This window comes from Scomber scombrus, chromosome 15 (assembly GCF_963691925.1).
Source record: "Scomber scombrus chromosome 15, fScoSco1.1, whole genome shotgun sequence".
NCBI lineage: Eukaryota > Metazoa > Chordata > Actinopteri > Scombriformes > Scombridae > Scomber > Scomber scombrus.
Genome location: NC_084984.1, coordinates 18,812,312 through 18,832,036, shown reverse-complemented (window position 1 = coordinate 18,832,036; position 19,725 = coordinate 18,812,312). Strand labels below are relative to the sequence as shown.

Here is a 19,725-nt window from a genome sequence, read left to right as displayed (position 1 = left end):
GAAAAAAAATGCTATTACACACCCATCCCATACTCTGAAAAAAAAAATCCATCCCATCATTCCTTATCCTCCGCACACACAATGATAGAGAGACTTCAGCAAAGCAGAGAGAGACATTATTCCGGAGAACTCGTCTCTTCTCAGCTCTCAGGTTTTTCTATAAATAACCGCTTTAGTTCTGCTGTATCACAGATAAAAGCATCCAAGCTCCTCACATATCCAACTCAACTCTGGGGAGAAGAGGCAAGTGTTGCCAGGCAGAACAGTTAAAGGAGCCTTGTCACTCAAGAAGCAGCGTCTTGTGTCTCCGGCGCTCTCTGTGTCAAGCCCCTGCTTTGGCACATCAAGCCTGTTGTCTTTATTGTGATGGCAGGCGCAGTTCATCCCTTTTACACGCTTGTCTCTGTAGAAAGCATGATTCAAATGTCTTCGTAATAACCTGATGCCTGTGCTTGAGAAAGCTGCACGCTTTTACTGCGCCGCTTAATTGATTCATTGGAATTCCCCCCTCCTTTGTTGTCAGTCTTATTTTGCGTGAATGCTGTGTGAACTTTTGTACTGGGATTTGCTTGTTTTTTAAATATATATATATATATATATATATATGTTGTTTTTTTCCCCCCTCATACTTTACCTCGATCTTTCTCCCTATCTCTGCCTCAGGTTGGAATGAACTCCTCATTGCATCATTTTCGCACCGTTCGATAGCGGTTAGAGACGGGATTCTGTTGGCGACCGGGCTGCACGTCCACCGCAACAGTGCCCACAGTGCCGGAGTGGGAGCCATCTTTGACAGGTCAATATTACCAACTTTCTTGGACTTTAATAGTTGTCATGTTGAAACTAATGTAAGTGCAATCTCTTGCTATCTCTTTCTAATAAAACACATTTCATCTTGGGCGGTCAATAATTATTCATAGGAACATTTTTTTTGGTTTGGCTGGCAGCATAACTAGCTTTAGGTTATACGGTATCTCAACACTATTCTTAATAATGGCAAAAAGCATTCATAAAAACTTAAACACCCTTTTTTAAAAATGCCTCATTAGAAAGTGGTTACATTGCAGGCATACTTAATGGATCTATCTAATGACTTTCTTAATTCAATTCAACTCAGTTCAATTCAAAACTTATTTAAGGACACAACTCATCCCTATCACAATAAAATACAAAATCATTTATGTTAGAATATCTTAATGTTACTAAATGATTAATAAGGACAATGCAAGTTGAATTTATCAGTGCTTGAGTGATTATTAAGCTTTATCTATTCAGATATTCTTACTGAGATCAAGCTCTCTTTTGCAAAAGAGACCAGGGAACAAGGATAACAAAGGGAGGAGTCATTCATATTACAATCACACTATTAAATTGTTTATTAAATACATTTTATTAGAAAGTGTTTTCATTTTCTTGGAGCGTGTGCCATTCAATGAAATATTACACGTAGGCCGGAGGTCACAAGCGTGCTCCATGAGTAGCAAAGCAGAGCAGGAACTATCGATTGTCTCCCGTATATATTAAATATGTACACCTGTATGCATCAGAGGGTCACGCAGAAACACCCAACTGCTTGGAAAATGTCAAAGAAATCCATGCACAAGTGGCTCACGGTGAAGCTGGGATCCTCCACCCCGTGACTGTTATTGACATTCCAGCGCAGCGAGCAGTCTGACACACTGAAGTCTCGCATGAGGCTACAGTGTCTGTTCAACAACATCAAATCACACCTGGAGCTGAACTGAGATATACACACACAGTTTTGGAAAGTTATAAAAAAAAAACTAAATACGAGGTTATAGATGAGTTGATCCACAGAATATGAATCACAAATAATTCTGATCATCAGTTATTTGCTTACATAATTTATGATAGATTCATTTTGCAGCTTGTGTGTGAGGTTAGGGTTAGGGTTAATGTGAAGATACACAGATTCTAATATCTCCAATACATGTTAGAAGAAATAATGTTAGATTTAAAAGAGATTCTGATAATCCCTACATCTATAGATTCCTGCAGTTAGAGGTGCTGTCATTAAACCCATTTTTAACAGCTCTTCTCCTGCCTTTTCTTCTGTTTCTTCTTCTTTTTTCCCCTTTTTTTTCTGGGGTCTCTGCCCCTCTGATGATCGGCCTCTCCACTCAATCATGGGCGCTTAGCCACAGGACATATTACATCTCTTCATTAACCGTGCCGAGCATTAAGATACACAGAACTGATAATGTTTCTTTATCTACTCCTCTCTCTCGCTCTGTCTTCGCCATACAAATGAAGAGACTGATTAACTTAAACACTTCATTCTTTTCTCTTTTTTTTCTTCCTTTCTTTTCCCTTTCTTTTTTTTTTTTAGCTGTGTCGTTCCTCTGAGCAAATTGAATTAGAATGAACTAAGAGCCACAATTGACTATCCAAGAGAGAGAGAGAGAGAGGAAGAGAAAGAGAGAGAGAGGGGTGGGGGAGGGAGGGGAAAAAAAGAAACGAGAGCGAGAGCGAAAATAAAGAGCGCCGGGGAGAGGGTGTGACCGAGTCAACGAGGGGTGAGGAGTTTGAGCAACTCCACACACCAACACTCCCACCAGTGATGTCACACACAGACAGTGGGAGTGCTGGTGTTGGGTTACAGCTTGTGTTTACTCTGTGGCTTTCCTTTTATGAAAACCATGTACTAAATATAATTACTTTGCAGGGTTGTAAACTTTTCCACTGATCTAACGGTGCCTTTGTGGGCCAGAGAATAAACTTGTGTATGTGTGTGTTTGCTTTTAAATAGATTTGAGTTGGATAGCGTCGTTAAAACATATTTTTAATGTCCAAGTCTGAATGGTGGATAATTCACATGAAGGGGTAGTGTGTCATTTACAAAAATGTACCAATTAGACTCAAATGGTTTCCTGTAATCTTAACTTTTTTTTCTGGCAGTTGTTGCAAATAAAAATTAAAGAAACATAGTATTTTTTTAAACTGCATTTGACTTTGATTGAGCTCTGATTTTGTGTTTTTTTTTTTTTTTTTTTTCTCCTGTCTCCTTTTCGTGCAGAGTGCTCACAGAACTGGTGTCTAAAATGAGGGACATGCAGATGGATAAGACAGAACTGGGGTGCCTTCGAGCTATAGTCCTTTTCAACCCAGGTAACTATCGCTATATGTAAGATGTTGGTTGCCGTGGCAGTTTTAAACAAGCTGTAACGTGGGTGTATCAAAGATGTGTGGTTTTTAAAAGAGCAAACTACTTAAATTCTAGTTTCAATTTCACTTCATATAAAAAAAACAATCAGTGGGTGGAATTAGACTACAGCACAACAGGAAAATCTCTGTTTCCAGTTGAGATTTTGTAGTTTTGAAATGAAACCAAAAAATAATAAAAGCTACATCTAACTGTTTTTTTTTAAGTGGTAAACATCCACAACAGAATTCAACACTGACATATTTATGTGTGATTGTTCTCTCAGAACAATGCTGCACTGTTAAACACCAGTGCAGTGTAATGCTTACATGTGTGAGCTGTAGGGCTGCTACTCCCACTGTCCTCAGTATTGCTAGAATAGAGTATGACTCATTAATGACTTGAAGCTTAAAGCGTTACTCCACCCAAAACTTTATTTTGAGCTTCAAACGCTCCACCTAGTCGACTTGAAAGATGACTTCTGTTTTTACCCGCATTATATAAGTGAGTTCTATTGATGGACAGTATGCAGGAATCTGTGGTTTGCTTTTTAAGTTAGGAGTCTTTGATCCTACGCACCTGTCACTATGTCCTTGCGGTGTCCGGGAAGTTTTTATTTATTTTTTATTTCTATATAACTGTTTTGACATTCAAAATGTAGATTTTGGGGTGGAGTTTTACTTTAGGTTTAGGATTTGTGGCTCAGTCTGAACTCATTAACGTAGCTTGAGAATTGGAAACTGGATTTTGAGTCGCCCTTGTTTTCTTTGAACTTCACTTCAGGCTTCTTTAATGCAATCCCACCTGCTGTGCGCTGAGATAGATAGCTGAAAATAAAAGCTGATCCATTACATAACAATTTAATGGTCAACAGGTTGAAGGTAAACCAATTAACGACTGCTTTTATAACAGGATTTTTTATGACATTTTTCTGCTATATGCCAATAAGAACTTGGCTGAAAAAAGGCGATAACAGCCAGTTTTCTTTAATTGAGAACCATGTCTTGCCTATGTGCGTGTCCCTCTGGCTAAGTGTGCTGTTCTGAACTCCTCTCTACTAAACCAAACCATCAATGTGACCCAGGTTTTTTAATGACTCGGTGTGGGAGCCTCCATCCGTCCTTCTGGAGCCACTGTGAATCCGTTCACCCCGCACACACTGATCCTCTGTGTTCCACATTCTGTTCAGGCCACCTCCAGGCCCACTGGCCCCGGTTCACTTCTCGGCCTGATTCCTTGTTAATTAGGGGTTCACTAGACTAGGCCTGACTGAGAAAGCAAAGGCTGGGGGGGACGGCGGTGCTAAAAAAGGGACCACGGTCCTTCCTTTCCCACACTGTGTGATCTAGTCCAGCTATTAACAACAAATGTTCTTTCATTGTTTATCAATTGTGCGGCGCTTTGTTAATCAGAAATGTTAATCAATGACGTGTTTGTGTTGTTCATCAAAGAGGATTCCGCCAGTGGAGCTTAAATGAGTACCCACTTGGAACTCGCAGTCCTAATTGGACTAGCCTAGAATGTGGTGACACACGTCCACGGTGAGCGTGTGAGGTTAAAACTCAACTTGTAGGTTAGAAACGCTTTGCTGTATCCTGTCTATCTCTGAGAAACATCTTCAGCTATAATTCACACAGATTGAGTTGTTCACAAGCCAAAAGTAGAGGAGTGTGATGGTGTGACTCTAAAGATGTAAGAAGAATACATATACTTATATATGTGTGTGTGTGTATGTGTGTATGTGTGTCTCCACAGACTCTAAAGGTCTGTCCAACCCAGGTGAAGTAGAAGCTCTGAGAGAGAAAGTCTATGCGTCTTTAGAGGCCTACTGCAAACAGAAGTACCCCGAGCAGCCCGGCAGGTATGAACACAAACACAAAGACAAGTTCAACTGTGCAGTTCACTCACACAGAGAGAAAACAAAAGAAGATTTTTCCCTCACAAAATTGTAGCAACCACAGACTGGTTGAGTGCATTTAAAATTAATTGAATAAAAACACTCATGGTTGTGAGTTTTGTCTAGGGCCCGACCTATACTGCATTTTTGGGGCCGATACCGATATTAGGAAATACACTAATTCCGATATCAATATATTGGCCGATAATCTTACATATATATATACACAGAATATGTAAATAAACACACTTCTTTTCTAATGTGGTTACCAGACACTTGTGACAAAGATATGTAATGGAGGCCACAATATTTACATATTTACTGTTTAAGAATGAACTTAATTTTTATAAAATGGCATCAGTGCACTGAAACAGTAAACTTCACTGGGAATTTAATATGTATATATGAAACTTGAATGAGGAAAAAGGATTAAATATACATAAAATGCGGCCTATATATCTTTAACAAAAATATATCGGCACATATCAGACGGCCTAAACACCAATACCGATATATCTGTGATAGGCCAATATCAGCCTTTTAATTGGTCGCTCGTACCAGCAATTAGCACCAGACGTATGCATGTCTTGGTGAAATGTGTGGATCTAGGAATTTGTTGGTGTACTAACCCTACCGTAGCTAACGAGCTAACATGCTAGTGCTATCTGAGCTTCTTTCTATATCATCCGCTCTTAGCCATTCCCTCAAAGGTCATTATAGTGAAGGTGTTATACTATATGTGTGGTATCAGTGATGTCTGAACTCATATCCATCCCTCTTCCTGTCTCATGTATAGCGCTGACATTTTATTTTGGTCTTGTGTTGTGACAGATTCGCCAAGCTGTTGCTGCGGTTACCGGCGCTGCGCTCCATCGGCCTCAAGTGCCTGGAGCACTTGTTCTTCTTTAAGCTCATTGGCGACACGCCCATCGACACCTTCCTCATGGAGATGCTAGAAGCCCCGCATCAAATGACATAATAGCAGAGAGGGTGGAGCCCTCCTCACCCTCTTCTTCTTCTCCCTCCTCCCCTCCTCCTCCTCCTCCGCATGGATCGGGAGCAGGGTCCTTTTTAAAGAAAAACAACCCCATCTCCAGCAAAGGGACAGATCATGTGACGACTGTGGACAGAGAACCTGTCCCTACCTCCCATCCACACCCTCTCCTCCTCCTTCCATCCTCCCTTTTTTGATGTGTTTCGAAAAAACACAAATTCATGTGTATGGGTCTGTTTTATACCTTGTAAAAATATATAAATAAGAAATATATATATGAAAAATCTCACGACAACACGAGTGACAGCAGTGGACTGAGACGAGGACGGACAGAGGACAAAAGAAACGTATTGAGCCATCGTTTTTCGTCTGTGCTTTTCCTACACCTTGGCAAGAGAAAGCAGAGATGATGGGGGGGGTTTTAACATCCACAGTTTTGCTTGCAGGTATATTAATGATAACAAAAAAAAAGACAAAAAACGGCGGTGATGTCATATTCGGACACTCAGCGTTGTGATCGGGACAATCGTGGACTTGCGGAGAGCCTCGGGTGGTCTAGAATTGGACCTGAGCCCTCTCTTGTCTTTCAGGACTGAACTTACTTTGGGGGAAGGGACGGCGGTGGCGGGGGGAAGAAAAGAAAAAAAAACACGTCCGGGAACTCATCTTGTTCCTGCCTGACTCGACTGAACACGTCAGGTCTTGCACTAGCTGTTTTTGAAGTGTGAGCTTTCTGGAACAGAACTCAGAGAGGTGGGTTAACAAGACTGCAAGTACTCAAAAAAAAAAAAGCTCAGGTCTCTGCCCAATTCCAACAAATACAACCATGTCTTACTCTGTTAGCACTGTGCAACATCTGGGGAGGATGGTAATATTAGTCCACTAATCAGCCCTGCAGTTAATGTATCGATTGATCCAGGAGTTGGGGGAGCTTGTAATGTACAATCGGCGCAGTTCTTGTGCACACAGGAAGAAACCAGGCTCTGTTGTAAAAAAACAAAACAAAGAAAAAAACATAGTCTCACGTTAGCTTTATGCTACGTCACTGGATGCCGTGGCGACCAGCAGGTGCAGGAACAAGTTTTTGTCATCCTGTTTTGAAAAGTTTTGGTCTTTTTTTATGGTGATCACAGCAACCTTTAGGACGGCTGGAAACGTGAACGCGCACTCTAGTTCCGGTTTGGGGCGAATCGTTCCCAAGATGAGCCTCTGAGCTCCTCTCCGTCCCCTCTCCGACCCCTTTCCGACCCCTACCCGCCTCTCATTTCATGTGAATTTCAGCACACCATTTTACACCTCCACACTCAAGAACTCTCCCACCATCACCCCCCTCCCGCTCCCAACGCAGCAGGCAGCAGCTTTCTCTAACCCACCTCGTATCTACCTGTACAGAAAGTTACAACCATATACAGTATTGACATCATTTTTTTAGTTTTTATCCATTTAACAACAGCACAATTACCTCTGTTTCCATCCCTCCTCGGTTCTTCACACACCCTTTTTTTTTTTTTTTGGACGTAAAAACCCTTTACAGTATGCGGGAGAAGCGCTTATCGTTGCAGCAGAGCCATTATTTGTTTATTTGTTTGTTACTTGGCACTTAACCTCATGACAGTGGAGTCGGGTTTCCTAAAACAGAGAGCTGATGTCGACGCGTTCAACCCTCTGAGGTGGATCTTCGGCGCCAGGTTGTTCTTCAATCGCTCTCTCTGCACTTCTCTGGACAACCAAGTGTCATTCAAGTCGAACTGAAAATGTTGAATATCTCCATGTTATGTATAAATATGCTTTATGCCCATATTCTGCTTTTTTTTTTTTTTTCCTCCCCTTACCTTTTTATCTAAATGCTGCAGCTGCTGCGAAACTATGCATCGAGTGCATTTCCAAAGATTGTCCACAGAGCAGGTGCATGTTGGTGTGGCTTAAACTGGTCTGATATTTTGGTGTTGGTATCTCGGTTAGGTGTGGGTCCCCTGTAATATTCTCACAAACAGGAGTGAATATTTTCTAGACATTTTTTCTTCTTCTCCCTCTGCTACTCAGATATTTGATAGTCATTCCGCACTGATTTACTCACCCTTGACTGATTATCGGCTCAAATGGAGAACAAGAGGCTGTTGGCCTTCATTCGCCACTGTATTAATGGAGCTGTGGAGCAAAGTGGGGTTTAATGACATGTTAATCAACAAGTATAGCAGAATGTGATATGAGGAAAAACACTAAAAAGAGATTTTCACCACTCTTTCATAAGCACCTTGACAGTGTCTGAACCCCAAGAAACAAACCTGAGCGTTTTCATACTGATGGTTAACAGTCTGAGCTGTATGGAGTCTCGAATGTGCCAAAAGAATAATCGATTTTAATCAGTTCATAAATTTGATACATTTAACAAAATACTAATTAGATTGGTGTGAAAAGCAAAAATAAGATCATTTAAAGACCGTGTAAAGTGAATTCAGACATTTTCTTCTAAACACATTAAATAGGGCATACATTTATTTCTAAAAAAGGTGTAAAAAGCATTTCAATCATTTAGATCTGAATTGTGGAGCTAGGCTTCACAAACTGTGTTTCAAGATTTCTGTGTCTGGATTTATTGGGCGGGTCTGAAAATCTCTGCCGCCGGTAACCAATAGCACGGTTACACACCGGAGCATAAACCCGCCCCTGCTGCTGTAGAGGTATAAATACATTCAGTGCACACTACTACTACAGTTTACAGTTAGCCAGTTAGCTGAGTTAGCCGCCGAGTTAGCCACCGAGCTAGCCGCCGAGTTAGCCACCGAGCTAGCCGCCGAGTTAGCCACCGAGCTAGCCGGCGAGTTATCAGCTGAATTAGCCACCGAGCTAGCCGCCGAGCTAGCCGCTGAGTTATCAGCTGAGTTAGCCGCCGAGCTAGCAGCTGAGTTAGCAGCAGAAAGCTCTCAGGCCTAGCGTCCATGTTTCTGTTAGAGGTGGTGACTTTGATTGACAGGTGACACTTGGTAGGGGGCGGGGTTTCAGCAAACTCGGCGGCCACTCCCACAGCGTTTGGGAGAAGAGATATAGGCAGACTTTTACACAACTTTGAAACCTGATTTCATATATTTGGCGATTTTTTAATCATTCAAATTTTGCAGGGTGGTTAACAACACACTTTTCTGAGGTATGTCAAACTCAGAACACATATTTATTTTTACTTTACGCTGACTTTAATTTCTTTTTAAATGATGAATTAATATCGAATTGAATTTTAAAAATGGATTTGTAATACAGATTTTTTGTAAATATACATTTTTTACTTTTTTTAATATTCCATTTACTGCTTTCATGTTCCACCATATGACTCATTCGTCTCCTGCTTAAAAATTTACAGTTTACCTTCTGTGCTCGCTCTCATTAAAGCACTAAAAATCAAATGAAGTCCAATCCACAGAGCAGCAACAGGAGCTTTTATTGGCCAGCTGTTGCACAGGTGGCAGGAGTGGTTTATAAGATGAGAGCTCCATTTTCTAATTTCTTTCCTAAATGTTTTGGCTTATTAATTGGTGAAAATAAAGTCTAAAAAAAGTCTAATTATTCTGGTAGCACAGTTAAGACTCTATAGGCTTTTGGTTTCTGACCAAGACAGCAGTGATACAATGGCCATGTGTACATTTTTCTCTATGATTAGGGACCAATTTCACAGACGGGAGGTAAATCCACCATCTGTGAAACGGATCCCCAGACACCCAATGATCTCTTCCCTTGGAAGAGGGAAAAAAAGAGCAGAGAGCTGCTTCAGATGCCAGCTCTGAAAATGTCAGTTTCTGCACACCTCGAGCAGGACTTTAACATTTACTTTCAGTCAGATGAGTTCAGGCGAGAGCAAGCGATGGATGAGCTGTTAGCTCCCTCCAGTGGAAGGGAAGCAGCGCTGCAACATCACTTGATTTTTTTTTTTTGTCTACAGACAGAAAGATGGCACTTTGTCACAGCGTTATTACATTCATGTTCCTTTTCGCTAAAAAAAACCCCCACAGCACCTGTGCTTGTGCTTGTTAAGACTGAAAAAGGAGCAATAACCTTGTTTTATTATGACTCAGCAGTTTCAGTGAGGCTGTATTATTACAAAAACTATCCAGGTGACAGTATTGACTGCCAGCTCGAGCTCAGTTTACAGTATTTATATTCTGGAAGAAATGATACATGTCATTGTTTGTCTGTTAAAAACACAAAAACTTTGGAATCAAGAGAAGCAGAAAAAATTATACCTTTTTTTGACAGGGTGACCCCCAATCCTCCTGCTCTCTACAAGCCTGATGTCTCCTCCTCTTAGTTTACTGTGACTGGTGAGCGCAGGTTATCTTAAGCCATAAAATGTGGATGATGTGCAAGCTCACCCCCCCCCCCCCCCCCCCCCCACCTCCCCTTACCCTCCTTTTGCAGGAAATGGACAGACAAGGGTCTTCTTGACAAGATAAAAGAACAGATCACCCACGTAGAATGATTACCTACATGAATGCTTTATAACATAAAGCTATATTTTGTTAATATGTATATGTGTATATATTTATAAATATATATCAGCAAATCTGTTCCTTGAGTATTTCCAATATTGAAAGAGGGAGACAAGTGTTTCAGACCAAACCGTTCCGCACCAGGTGTTCTTCAACTCGGAGGTTTACCGTGTTGTTTTGTTTTTCTCTCAACTATTTGAGGGTTTTGGGTTTTTTTGCATTATGACTTTATAAAAAAATTAATTTCGATCAACCAGCAGAATCCCAGCAGCTCTAAACTCAAAAAGAACCAGCTTGTCAGCAGTTTATGGGACCTCAAAAATCTACGAAAGATGACAAAAAAAAGAAGAAAAAAAAAAAAGGTTAAGACTTTAAAACCCTCCAAAATGTATGTGTTGCTTGGCAATTGTATGTTCAAAAAAATGTAATCAGGAAAAGCTGATCGTGTGACACAATCACTGCTTTCTTTGTTGCATAGACAGTAAAAATGTTCAAGTAAATAGAAAAAAAAAAAGGAAAAAAAAACACTTGAAAAAGATCTATTTTTGTACAAAGGTAATTTTATCCCTTGCTTATGTACTTTGTTCTTTCCCCTTTTTTTCTTCTGTGGGCTGTTGTATACGTTTGTGGAAAAGCTTATTGGAAGAGGCGAGAAGAGAAATGTTTCAGATTGAAAAGCGAGCGGTGAGAGGAGCAGTTTGGCTTTGGCACCTTGGTAACTGTGTCGCCTTTACTTTGCCATTTTCCAACCCTGTCGCCGCAAGACGGGGAATGTCTTCTTTCATTATATTTTTTTGTTGTCTATTTTCAAAAGGAGATTGGATTTTTTGTCATCTGTTCTTTGTGGGTTGTTCTCTGATGTTCTATCTTTCATGGACAGAAAGGTTATTAAAAAAAACTTTAAAGTGAACTCCGTGTAATGATCCATAGATGCACGCAGAAGCACAAAAACACTCTTTTGTACGCTTTCCACTTAACATGAAACATACAAAAAACTGGTTTTATTAAGTTGCAGGTTATAGTTCTCCAATGCAAACATATAGTCCATAAAACCCAGGTTAACTACAGAAAGAACAGATGCTGCTGGCTTTATGTGCAGAACTATGAGCTAAACAAGCAGAACATTAAAAAAAACAGCTAAAATAAATCACGATACATGTCAATGTCATATGTACAAATACTAAAACACAAAGAAACTGCATTTGGTCACTGTTGTAAGCTGGAAAATGTAAAAAAAAAAAAAAAATTAATTAGGTGGACTTTTAATTCAATGCTCTGGTAGATAAAGTACTGACATTTAGTTAATTTTTGACTATCAAACTATTATCTGTGACATCGTGAATCTTGATTTAATGAGCACGGAACTTACAAAATTGGAAAGTATATCTTGTTGTTACGGCACACTGCACTTACTTGAGCTCTGACATTTAATATTAAGGAGAAAAAAATAGTGGTACCATTTTAATAAATAATAGAACAGGAGGGATCCTTGGGTACCTGTTGTTATAGTCATCTCTCCACCTTGAAGTCATTAAGACGGTACTATACAATTACACAGGCAAATTAAAAGGCAAATAAAAACTGTAGTAAGGCCAAATAACCATTAGATTTATTGTACAGGATCATAAATGCACATGTGGAAGCCGGTTTGAAGTGAAGCAGTGACATAAAAGGGTTAATGCAGTGTTACAAAAAAAAATACTGAAGCACCATAACTGACATTAACAAGTGAGTGGAACAAAAGTCATCCATTAACCAAACGAGACAACACAATCTGGTGATGCGTTTGAAGACAGATGGGGATATTTTGGATGCGAGTCCACTGTAGAGCTGATGTATCTTATTTTGGTTCTTCATTGCTGAATTTCATTACCTGAAAGCCCTCTGCATCCAGCAGGAGCTCTCTGTTAGAAAAAAAGTCTGATTTTCTTACAACAAAAACGTAGAAAAAAATATTTATAAAAAAAGAAGAAAAAAAGAAATATGAATGGCCCAACAGATCCAAAAAGGGAGGGGGGTGGGAGGGCTTAGCAGTCGCTTCGCCATAGCTTGATGGTTTTGTCGTTTTCTAAAGCCGCAGACGCGATGATGTTCTCTGTCGGGTGGCAGGCGGTCGAAATGACGACGTCTGGAAAGAAGAGACGAGAAAGAAAATGGACACAGAGATAAGTTTCTGCATATAATACACACATTTCAATTTGAACATGTCACACCCAGAAAGTGGTTCATTTACACGCAGCCGCTTGCATTGCAAGAAAAACAAGCTGAGTAAGACTGTGTGTGTTTCCTGTACCTGTGTGGCCCTGCAGTTTCTGCACGATCTCCTTCGTCTGCAGGTTCCAGATATACACCATGTTGTCCTCTGAGCCCGACACGATCCACTGCAACAGAGCAGCAGCGTCAGTGATTTCATAACATAAAAACACGAGGCATTCAAAACCAAAAATTCATAAATAAATAAATGATTAGATATCCTGCGTGTAACAATCAAGGATCGACCGCTGGTGAAAAAATAAGAGCTCTTACCTTTCCGCCGGTGACTGAGAAATTTGCAAATATGCAGTACTTCTCATTTTTATGGCCGGTGTATGTTTTCAAGCACTGAAATGATGGAAGAGCAATGAAAGGTTATATATTTGTATGTGCTAAATGCTAAAAAAAGAAAAGAAAAAAAGTTGAGAAATGTTCCTCTAATGCAACTTTACTTGACAGGAAACATTAAACTGATTCACATTCATATACACTCTTCCAATAGAAAAAAGGAAGTGAATAATTTGCAGGAAGTCTTTCACAATAATACAACACAATAATTCAAGTACAATTGAAAACATTGGTTTTACACATGAGTGTTAGCAAAAGCATCTCACCTTTCCTTTGCTGTAGTCCCACAACTTCAGTGTGCTGAAAGTTCACACAAATACAGCATTAGACCAACAATGTAAAACTGATCATTTATCACATGTACAATCTGTTTACACAAAACTACAAGTGAGGCAAGCTTACTATAGTGTTAAACTGCCCTCTGCTGGTGAAAAGGTGCAATGGGAAGTAATACTCACTTATCCAGTGTAGCAGCCAGGATGTATTTCCCATTGGGGGAGAACTTCACAAATGACACAGGAGGGTTGTCGTCATCTAACAACAAGAGGAGCACAGTCAGCACACAAGCAGGAGTTTATTATATCTAAATACTTCACATATTTTATGATGCCTTAATTCATGAGGATTTTCTGTTTTTTAAACAACGCGCCACAAACTAATAGAGTTGCTACAAATACTGAATAATCTTACCTATGAGTGTCTTTAAACACTGCCCCGATGCTGTGTCCCAGATTCGGCTGTTAAGGTAAAAAAATAAAATAAAACATTGTCATTTAATTAGGAGTCAAGATATTTTACTGTCAAACGACTCGATAAACAAACACTGTACAAAAAGTATTGAAAAAAGGAGGCATCTGGTAGAGATCTGCTACAAATGTTTAGTCCCTGGAATACATATAAAACTGAAATTTGTCATGGAGTCACTTTGTAGTCTGTGTTCTTGTCTGCTCACAGCCTCAGAACTTTTTTTAGAAATTCAAAGCCTGGCACTGTTCTCGGATGCTTGTTCCAGCTCAGTGAAACACAACCACCATTCGTAAAAAAAAAACTGAGACACTGTCTGAGTATTTATCCCACTATAATAATTTCAATCTGTAATTGTCAAAATGAACGCAACTCAACATGCTTATTCAAGTATTTTCTTAAAGTTAAGTTATTTTAGATAATAAAGTTGAGGCTTATATTTGAACGAGTCTTGTATAGCATACCATTTAGCATATTTTGGTTGTTTAGCACCTGGTTCAAAAGCTCACAACATTTGTCATTATTTTGTTTCATGCTGTGTTTAAAGTTGAGTCATATTGTGGTGTTTTTTATATAGTTTTGCTGAGTTTTAGCTAGCAAGAGTGCTATATTAGTGCTATGCGAGGTCCTTAAAGGGGACATGAAACATGCATGTTTTGATACTAGTAGTGCCCAAATAGAGTATATTAGGAAAAAAACACATTGCCTAAAATCTGATTTTACAAGTTGTTAAAACCACATAAATTACAAATTTGTTGCAAGCCACCATTTTGGAGTGCGTCATTGCCTATGTAGGTTGGTTGGGCTCGGTGACAAGTCATAAAAATTTGACATGTCAGTCTTAAAAATGACTATTTGAATACAGTATTTCATGTTAAGTTAAATATACTTAACTATGGCACTCTATTAGAGGTTGTCACTAAGCTAACAGGGTGATATTTCTTGATTGGAATATTAATTATGATTTATTTTCAGTCAGGGATTAATAATAGATTTATTTTGGTTTGTTGTCTATTGTAAGGCTACAGTGCAAGACACAAACCACAAGAATATGATTCGTTTTGTAGCTCTGCATGTGTAATAATGGTTTTCATGGAGCTACAGTACCATCTATTTGCTTATAAACACTTTGTCAACCATCAGTTGAAGACTGTCATTACATTAAATTACATTAGCAAAAATAAAATAGCTCTGCCTCTTGTAGAACCATGACATTACTGTCATCTATTTCTATTCATCTTATCATTTCCTTTATTACAGAAAATTGTTTCACGTCTGAAAGCAGGAAAATGGAGTATTGGTACATAGGTGCTTATCATACTGTGACAGTCGAATTATGAGATTCATTAGGTCTTACACCGAATAATAATCTGCTAATGAAGAACACAACATAACGAGTCATTTACTCAGCATCATATATACATTAACAGTAAATAAGAGATGCTATTTAATTGTGCTGACAGCAGCCAAGGAGGAATAATACAGTTTGTTCTTACCAAAGTCCGTCATAGCTACTGGACACAATCAGGGAGCCGTCTCTGTTGAAATGAACCTGGGAGCCGAGACAGAGCATCACATTACTGGTCTAGAAGATTCTGCTAATGTTAATGATATATGTATTTAAAAAAAACTAACTCACAGCAGAGACAGGGTCTGAATGAGCAGGCAAAGTTTTCAAACATTTCCCAGTCTTCACGTCCCATATCCTTACACTCTCATCAAACTAGAATAAAAATGAAAAAAAAAAACACATTAATAGCTTTTACTTTTTTAAAAACCACACACACAGACATGCTTTTAATGCTCAAAATTGGCACTTGAGCAAAAAGTCTGATGTCTGGTTTCCATTACTGTTTTTTTCTTGCCAAGAGCTTCGTACTCACCGATCCTGACACGATAAGATTGGACTGGGGGTTGAAGTTGCAGCAGAAGACATAGTTGCTGTGACCTTTTAGAGTTTTTAAGCATTTCCCCTGTAGTAAACAAACCAAAAAAAACGTAAGATGAAAATGTCACAAATGTCTCGTTGGCAACAGAAGTGAAAAAGTGCTGGAAGCACGAGCAAGATTAGACCGCCTTCAGCTAGTTCACTGTGAAGCTTTAATGCTGATAAACATTTAAGAGCAACAGCAGCGACAGATATGAATCCAAAGAGCGAGCATGGATTTTGTTTTCATTCTTCATAAATGTGTAATGTAAAACAAGACAGCGTGGCAGCCGCTACTGCAACCTTTATGTAGACGGGCTCTAACCAATCACAGTCAACCGTTTTATTTAAAGTCGTGTAAACATGCACAATTCATCTACTCCCTTACCGAGCTGACGTCCCAGATTTTCAGGGTTTTGTCATCAGATGCGGACACCAGGAGGTTGGAGTCCGAGGACCAGGCCACGTCAGATATGCCCTGTGTATTCATGGGAAATCATTAGCCACGTAGAACTATTGACTGTATATAAAGATAGACGTCATTCCAGCACCCCAAAAGTGAAGCTAAAATATTTTGATTGTGGCTGGCTGCAGTATAGGTCATTAATCCCGCCCCCTCCAGGTTAGCAGATGGGAAATGAGCCAAACTAAATTTTCCCCAAAGTTGGTTTCTGTCATTTTAGGTTGTTCTTATCGCACTGATGTTTGTCCAAGTGTTCATTTTTTGGATAGGTTTGCACAATAGGAAAACATAGGGTGTGGCATCATGATTGACAGCTGTTACAGTCGCTCTAAAAGTTCCATCAGGGAGCGGGATGGTTGAGGGGGCGTGTCCCACAGGACGTCATCCCACCGCTTGACTCTACTGCACAGACGCTGGCTCCAAATGACATCACACAAGCAAGATGGCAGCTTCCCGGAAAGGAGATATTTTGTCTTCACTTTTTCAATAAGTAAAACCAATGAAAGAAAACATGGCTAGGGATATCATAACAACTGATGTGTCTTAGAACTGAATAATACATATCTAAAATAATACATAATACACAGTTCTGCTTTTTGTATCATCTTTATCAAGGATGATACAAAATCAAATAGAATCCTGTCTCTCAAAACCTAAAAACTGCGGTAATAAAGACGACTCTCAGGTGAACTCACGAGTTTGTGCCCAGATATAGTTTTCTCAAACTTGCCGTCATACGCTCCCCAGATTTTGATGAGTTTATCGGCAGCTGTAAAGACAAAATAAATACACATTTAGTGTTGCTACAACCTCCATAAATCTCCGTTGATGAATGTAAACAAAGGACTTACACGAACTGGCAAGCCATTCTCCACTTGGACTGAATTTGACAGAGGAGACAGCTTTAGTGTGGCCGGCTAACGTGAATTTCAGGCTGTAGTTAGGCTTGGCAGGAGCAGACTGTAAAGGAAAATGACATTTATCGACAATTATATAAGAGGAAAAAAACTGGAGTAGAAATTGCAGGAAAAGAAAATGAAAACATTGAAAAACAATTCAAACCTTGCTTTGACTGGAAGATGATGATGGCACCACTGGAGGTTTTGTGTCGGTCTCTGGTTTCTTGTCCTCTGTTGCCATGGTGAGTGAATGAGCATCTACTGTGCACTATCCTGAAACAGAGGAGCTGTTTAAAAGTGAAATTCTATATAAATGAGTCCGTGCTGCCACATTCACATACAGTTACAGTAAACTGTATGACATGCTGTATGCAAAGTGAAGTTTTTACAGGATACAGAAACATGTAAGGTTTACATGTTTGTTTTTGAGGCACATTGTAACTTTGTTAAGTGCTAACAAAGTTAATAAAGTTTGTTACATTATTATTGTATGGCATTATTAAAATATGAAACCACACAACATGTTTAACATGTTTGCACCTCTGCCCCCATAACACATAAATTACACAACATATACTACAACTACAACATTAGTTGGTCTCCATATTAATTAAAGCTATAACACAGATTTATTCCTTTTGAGATTAATTGATTTTTTTTTTATACTATGCAGGATGTTCCAGATTTCATTGACAAAAACACAAATTCCCAGAGGCCCCTTGGGGTCATGTATGTGGAGCAGAGTTTTTCAAACTGTTCACACCAAGAACCCTCTAAACTGATGCAAATTAGACCATATACCCCTATTTTATAAGATTGTGTCCCATTTGCCCCAAATGTTTAGATATTTAGCTTTAAAATATTTTATTACAGAAAGTTTAAGAATCCCATTACCAAAGTAGTCATACATTATGTCATCGTCTTACTTATGGCTGTAATTACAGTGAAAATAGATGTTTCCCCCTTTTGATAGGGACCCCTTGGAACCTCATAGAGGACCCCAGGGGGGGCCCGAACCCCACCTTGACACCCACTGACGTAGGAGTCAATTCACAGCTGCAGTTACTCTAAAAAAATAATGATGCAATTCTCAAGAAATGTAAAAAACAATTTGGCTGGCACAGAATATTATGTTTTCTAGTGTTAACAGGTTAAAAACCATCAAGCGTGTGGGTTTATTTATACATGTAGCTAACGTTACGTCAGCTAGCCAAAGCTAGCTAAGCTACCGTTGATTTTCCTTAAATTTCAAAGCTAAAAGGCTTTAAAGAAAAATGTTATACTGTCCACAAAGGGTGGTATGTATTAATTCAAAATATGTTGACGTGGATTCGTGTTTAAATGCAATAAATATTTAAGAAAAAAACGAAAGCAAACAAAGGCAGTTCCTGACTGGTCCAACTGTGACATGCTACAGTAAACATTGATTTCAGGGTTTAGGATTAGAAGCTCGACAGAAACAGAACACAACACAGTGTGACATCCTCTGCTTTCACACTGACAGATGAGAGCTGTGTTACTGTAAGACTCTTGCTTTAAATGAACTGGTGCTGTTGACAAACTGTGTTAGCTGCTCCGGAGGGGCCCTCCATTCAAACAATGAGCAATCAGTCACAAAACGATACTCACGGGATTTAATGCAGATTCACGGTCAGATTGTTACTCCCCTTGAAGACTGGTAAGTAAAAAATGCTTGTATTTGTATTCAGATGTTCATGTATAACGCATATTTCACACGGCTGGCTCCTGGATGTTTGCATGCGGGGAAGAAGCTGCGAGGAGAAGCGGGGAATGGTGCCGTAGGGCTTCTTTGCGCATGCGTGTTGCCCTCAGTAGTAACGGAAACAAATTAAGGACAGAAAGTCGTAAAGCTTAAAAAAACAATGTTAAAACCGATATAATCTACCTGTAATGAGAGACTTCTTTGTTAGCAATCCTAGTGGAGGATAGACATATATTAGTAACGTTACAGTGTTTTTAACTTCAATGCAAAATGTGAAATAATCATCTTTTTTCTTATTATTATTTTCATTATGTTTTGTGTTCCATTTTATTAACACTGTGTAGCACTTTGATGAAAGGTACCAATTAAATGAATGAAAGGTACCAATTAAATGTGTTATACTGTTAAAAAGGATACAGACAAGGGTATTCTATTATAATACAATAATAATACATTATACATATAAACAAGTATGAAAAACAAAAAGAGCCAAGGAATGTAATAATGGCATACTACTACTAATACTATTACTACTACTAACTACTACTACTACTACTACTACTACTACTAATAATAATAATAATAATAATAATAATAATAATAATAATAATACAATATCATTCAATGAAAACAAAGTGGTAAAGATTAATAATCAAGTAGCATTTTATTTTATAATTTATTTATTTATTTTTTTTAAACAAAAAACATCAGTCGATCATTTGAAATGTTTCAAAAGTCGTTTTGGGGTCCTTGTTGTTTTTCTTATTATTATTATTTTGCAGCTTGACTGCAGGATTGTATTATTTGACTCTAAGCACTCCGGACCATTAGGTGGC

General features: G+C 39.0%; 3 protein-coding genes across 6 annotated transcripts in view; 1 reads left to right on the top strand and 2 right to left on the bottom strand.

Annotated features, from left to right (window-relative positions):
• The window catches only part of rxraa (retinoid X receptor, alpha a), a 110,518-nt gene extending 99,076 nt beyond the window's left edge, over positions 1 to 11,442 (top strand). For all 3 annotated transcript variants that reach the window (XM_062435272.1, XM_062435271.1, XM_062435270.1), the window contains 4 exons: positions 664 to 796; positions 3,038 to 3,129; positions 4,919 to 5,024; positions 5,892 to 11,442. In XM_062435272.1, the coding sequence (XP_062291256.1) occupies positions 664 to 796; positions 3,038 to 3,129; positions 4,919 to 5,024; positions 5,892 to 6,039 (479 nt within the window). In that variant the 3' untranslated portion in view covers positions 6,040 to 11,442. The remainder of the gene's footprint in view (positions 1 to 663; positions 797 to 3,037; positions 3,130 to 4,918; positions 5,025 to 5,891) is intronic.
• The window catches only part of LOC133994936 (leucine-rich repeat transmembrane neuronal protein 4-like), a 933,350-nt gene that overhangs the window by 526,562 nt on the left and 387,063 nt on the right, over positions 1 to 19,725 (bottom strand). The window lies entirely within an intron of this gene.
• LOC133995782 (WD repeat-containing protein 5) lies at positions 11,512 to 18,949 on the bottom strand. Of its 2 annotated transcripts, XM_062435273.1 has the most exons (14): positions 18,796 to 18,949; positions 17,330 to 17,439; positions 17,119 to 17,227; positions 16,963 to 17,036; positions 16,193 to 16,282; positions 15,761 to 15,850; positions 15,517 to 15,600; positions 15,374 to 15,429; positions 13,824 to 13,870; positions 13,592 to 13,667; positions 13,400 to 13,433; positions 13,059 to 13,133; positions 12,826 to 12,913; positions 11,512 to 12,660 (listed from the first exon to the last, which is right to left on the bottom strand). In XM_062435273.1, the coding sequence occupies exons 2-14, from the start codon at positions 17,405 to 17,407 to the stop codon at positions 12,560 to 12,562; spliced, it is 1,002 nt and encodes a 333-aa protein (XP_062291257.1). In that variant the 5' UTR covers positions 17,408 to 17,439; positions 18,796 to 18,949; the 3' UTR covers positions 11,512 to 12,559. The 2 variants fall into 2 exon arrangements, with proteins under 2 accessions (XP_062291257.1, XP_062291258.1); XM_062435274.1 differs by lacking the exon at positions 15,517 to 15,600.

Coding starts and splice junctions, on each gene's coding strand:
- LOC133995782 (XM_062435273.1), bottom strand. CDS start 17,407: ATGGCAACAGAGGACAAGAAACCAGAGACCGACACAAAACCTCCAGTG. Junction 17,228..17,329: donor CATCTTCCAGTCAAAGCAAG/GTTTGAATTGTT, acceptor TTTCCTTTACAG/TCTGCTCCTGCCAAGCCTAA. Junction 13,871..15,373: donor AGTAGCTATGACGGACTTTG/GTAAGAACAAAC, acceptor TTACCTTAACAG/CCGAATCTGGGACACAGCAT.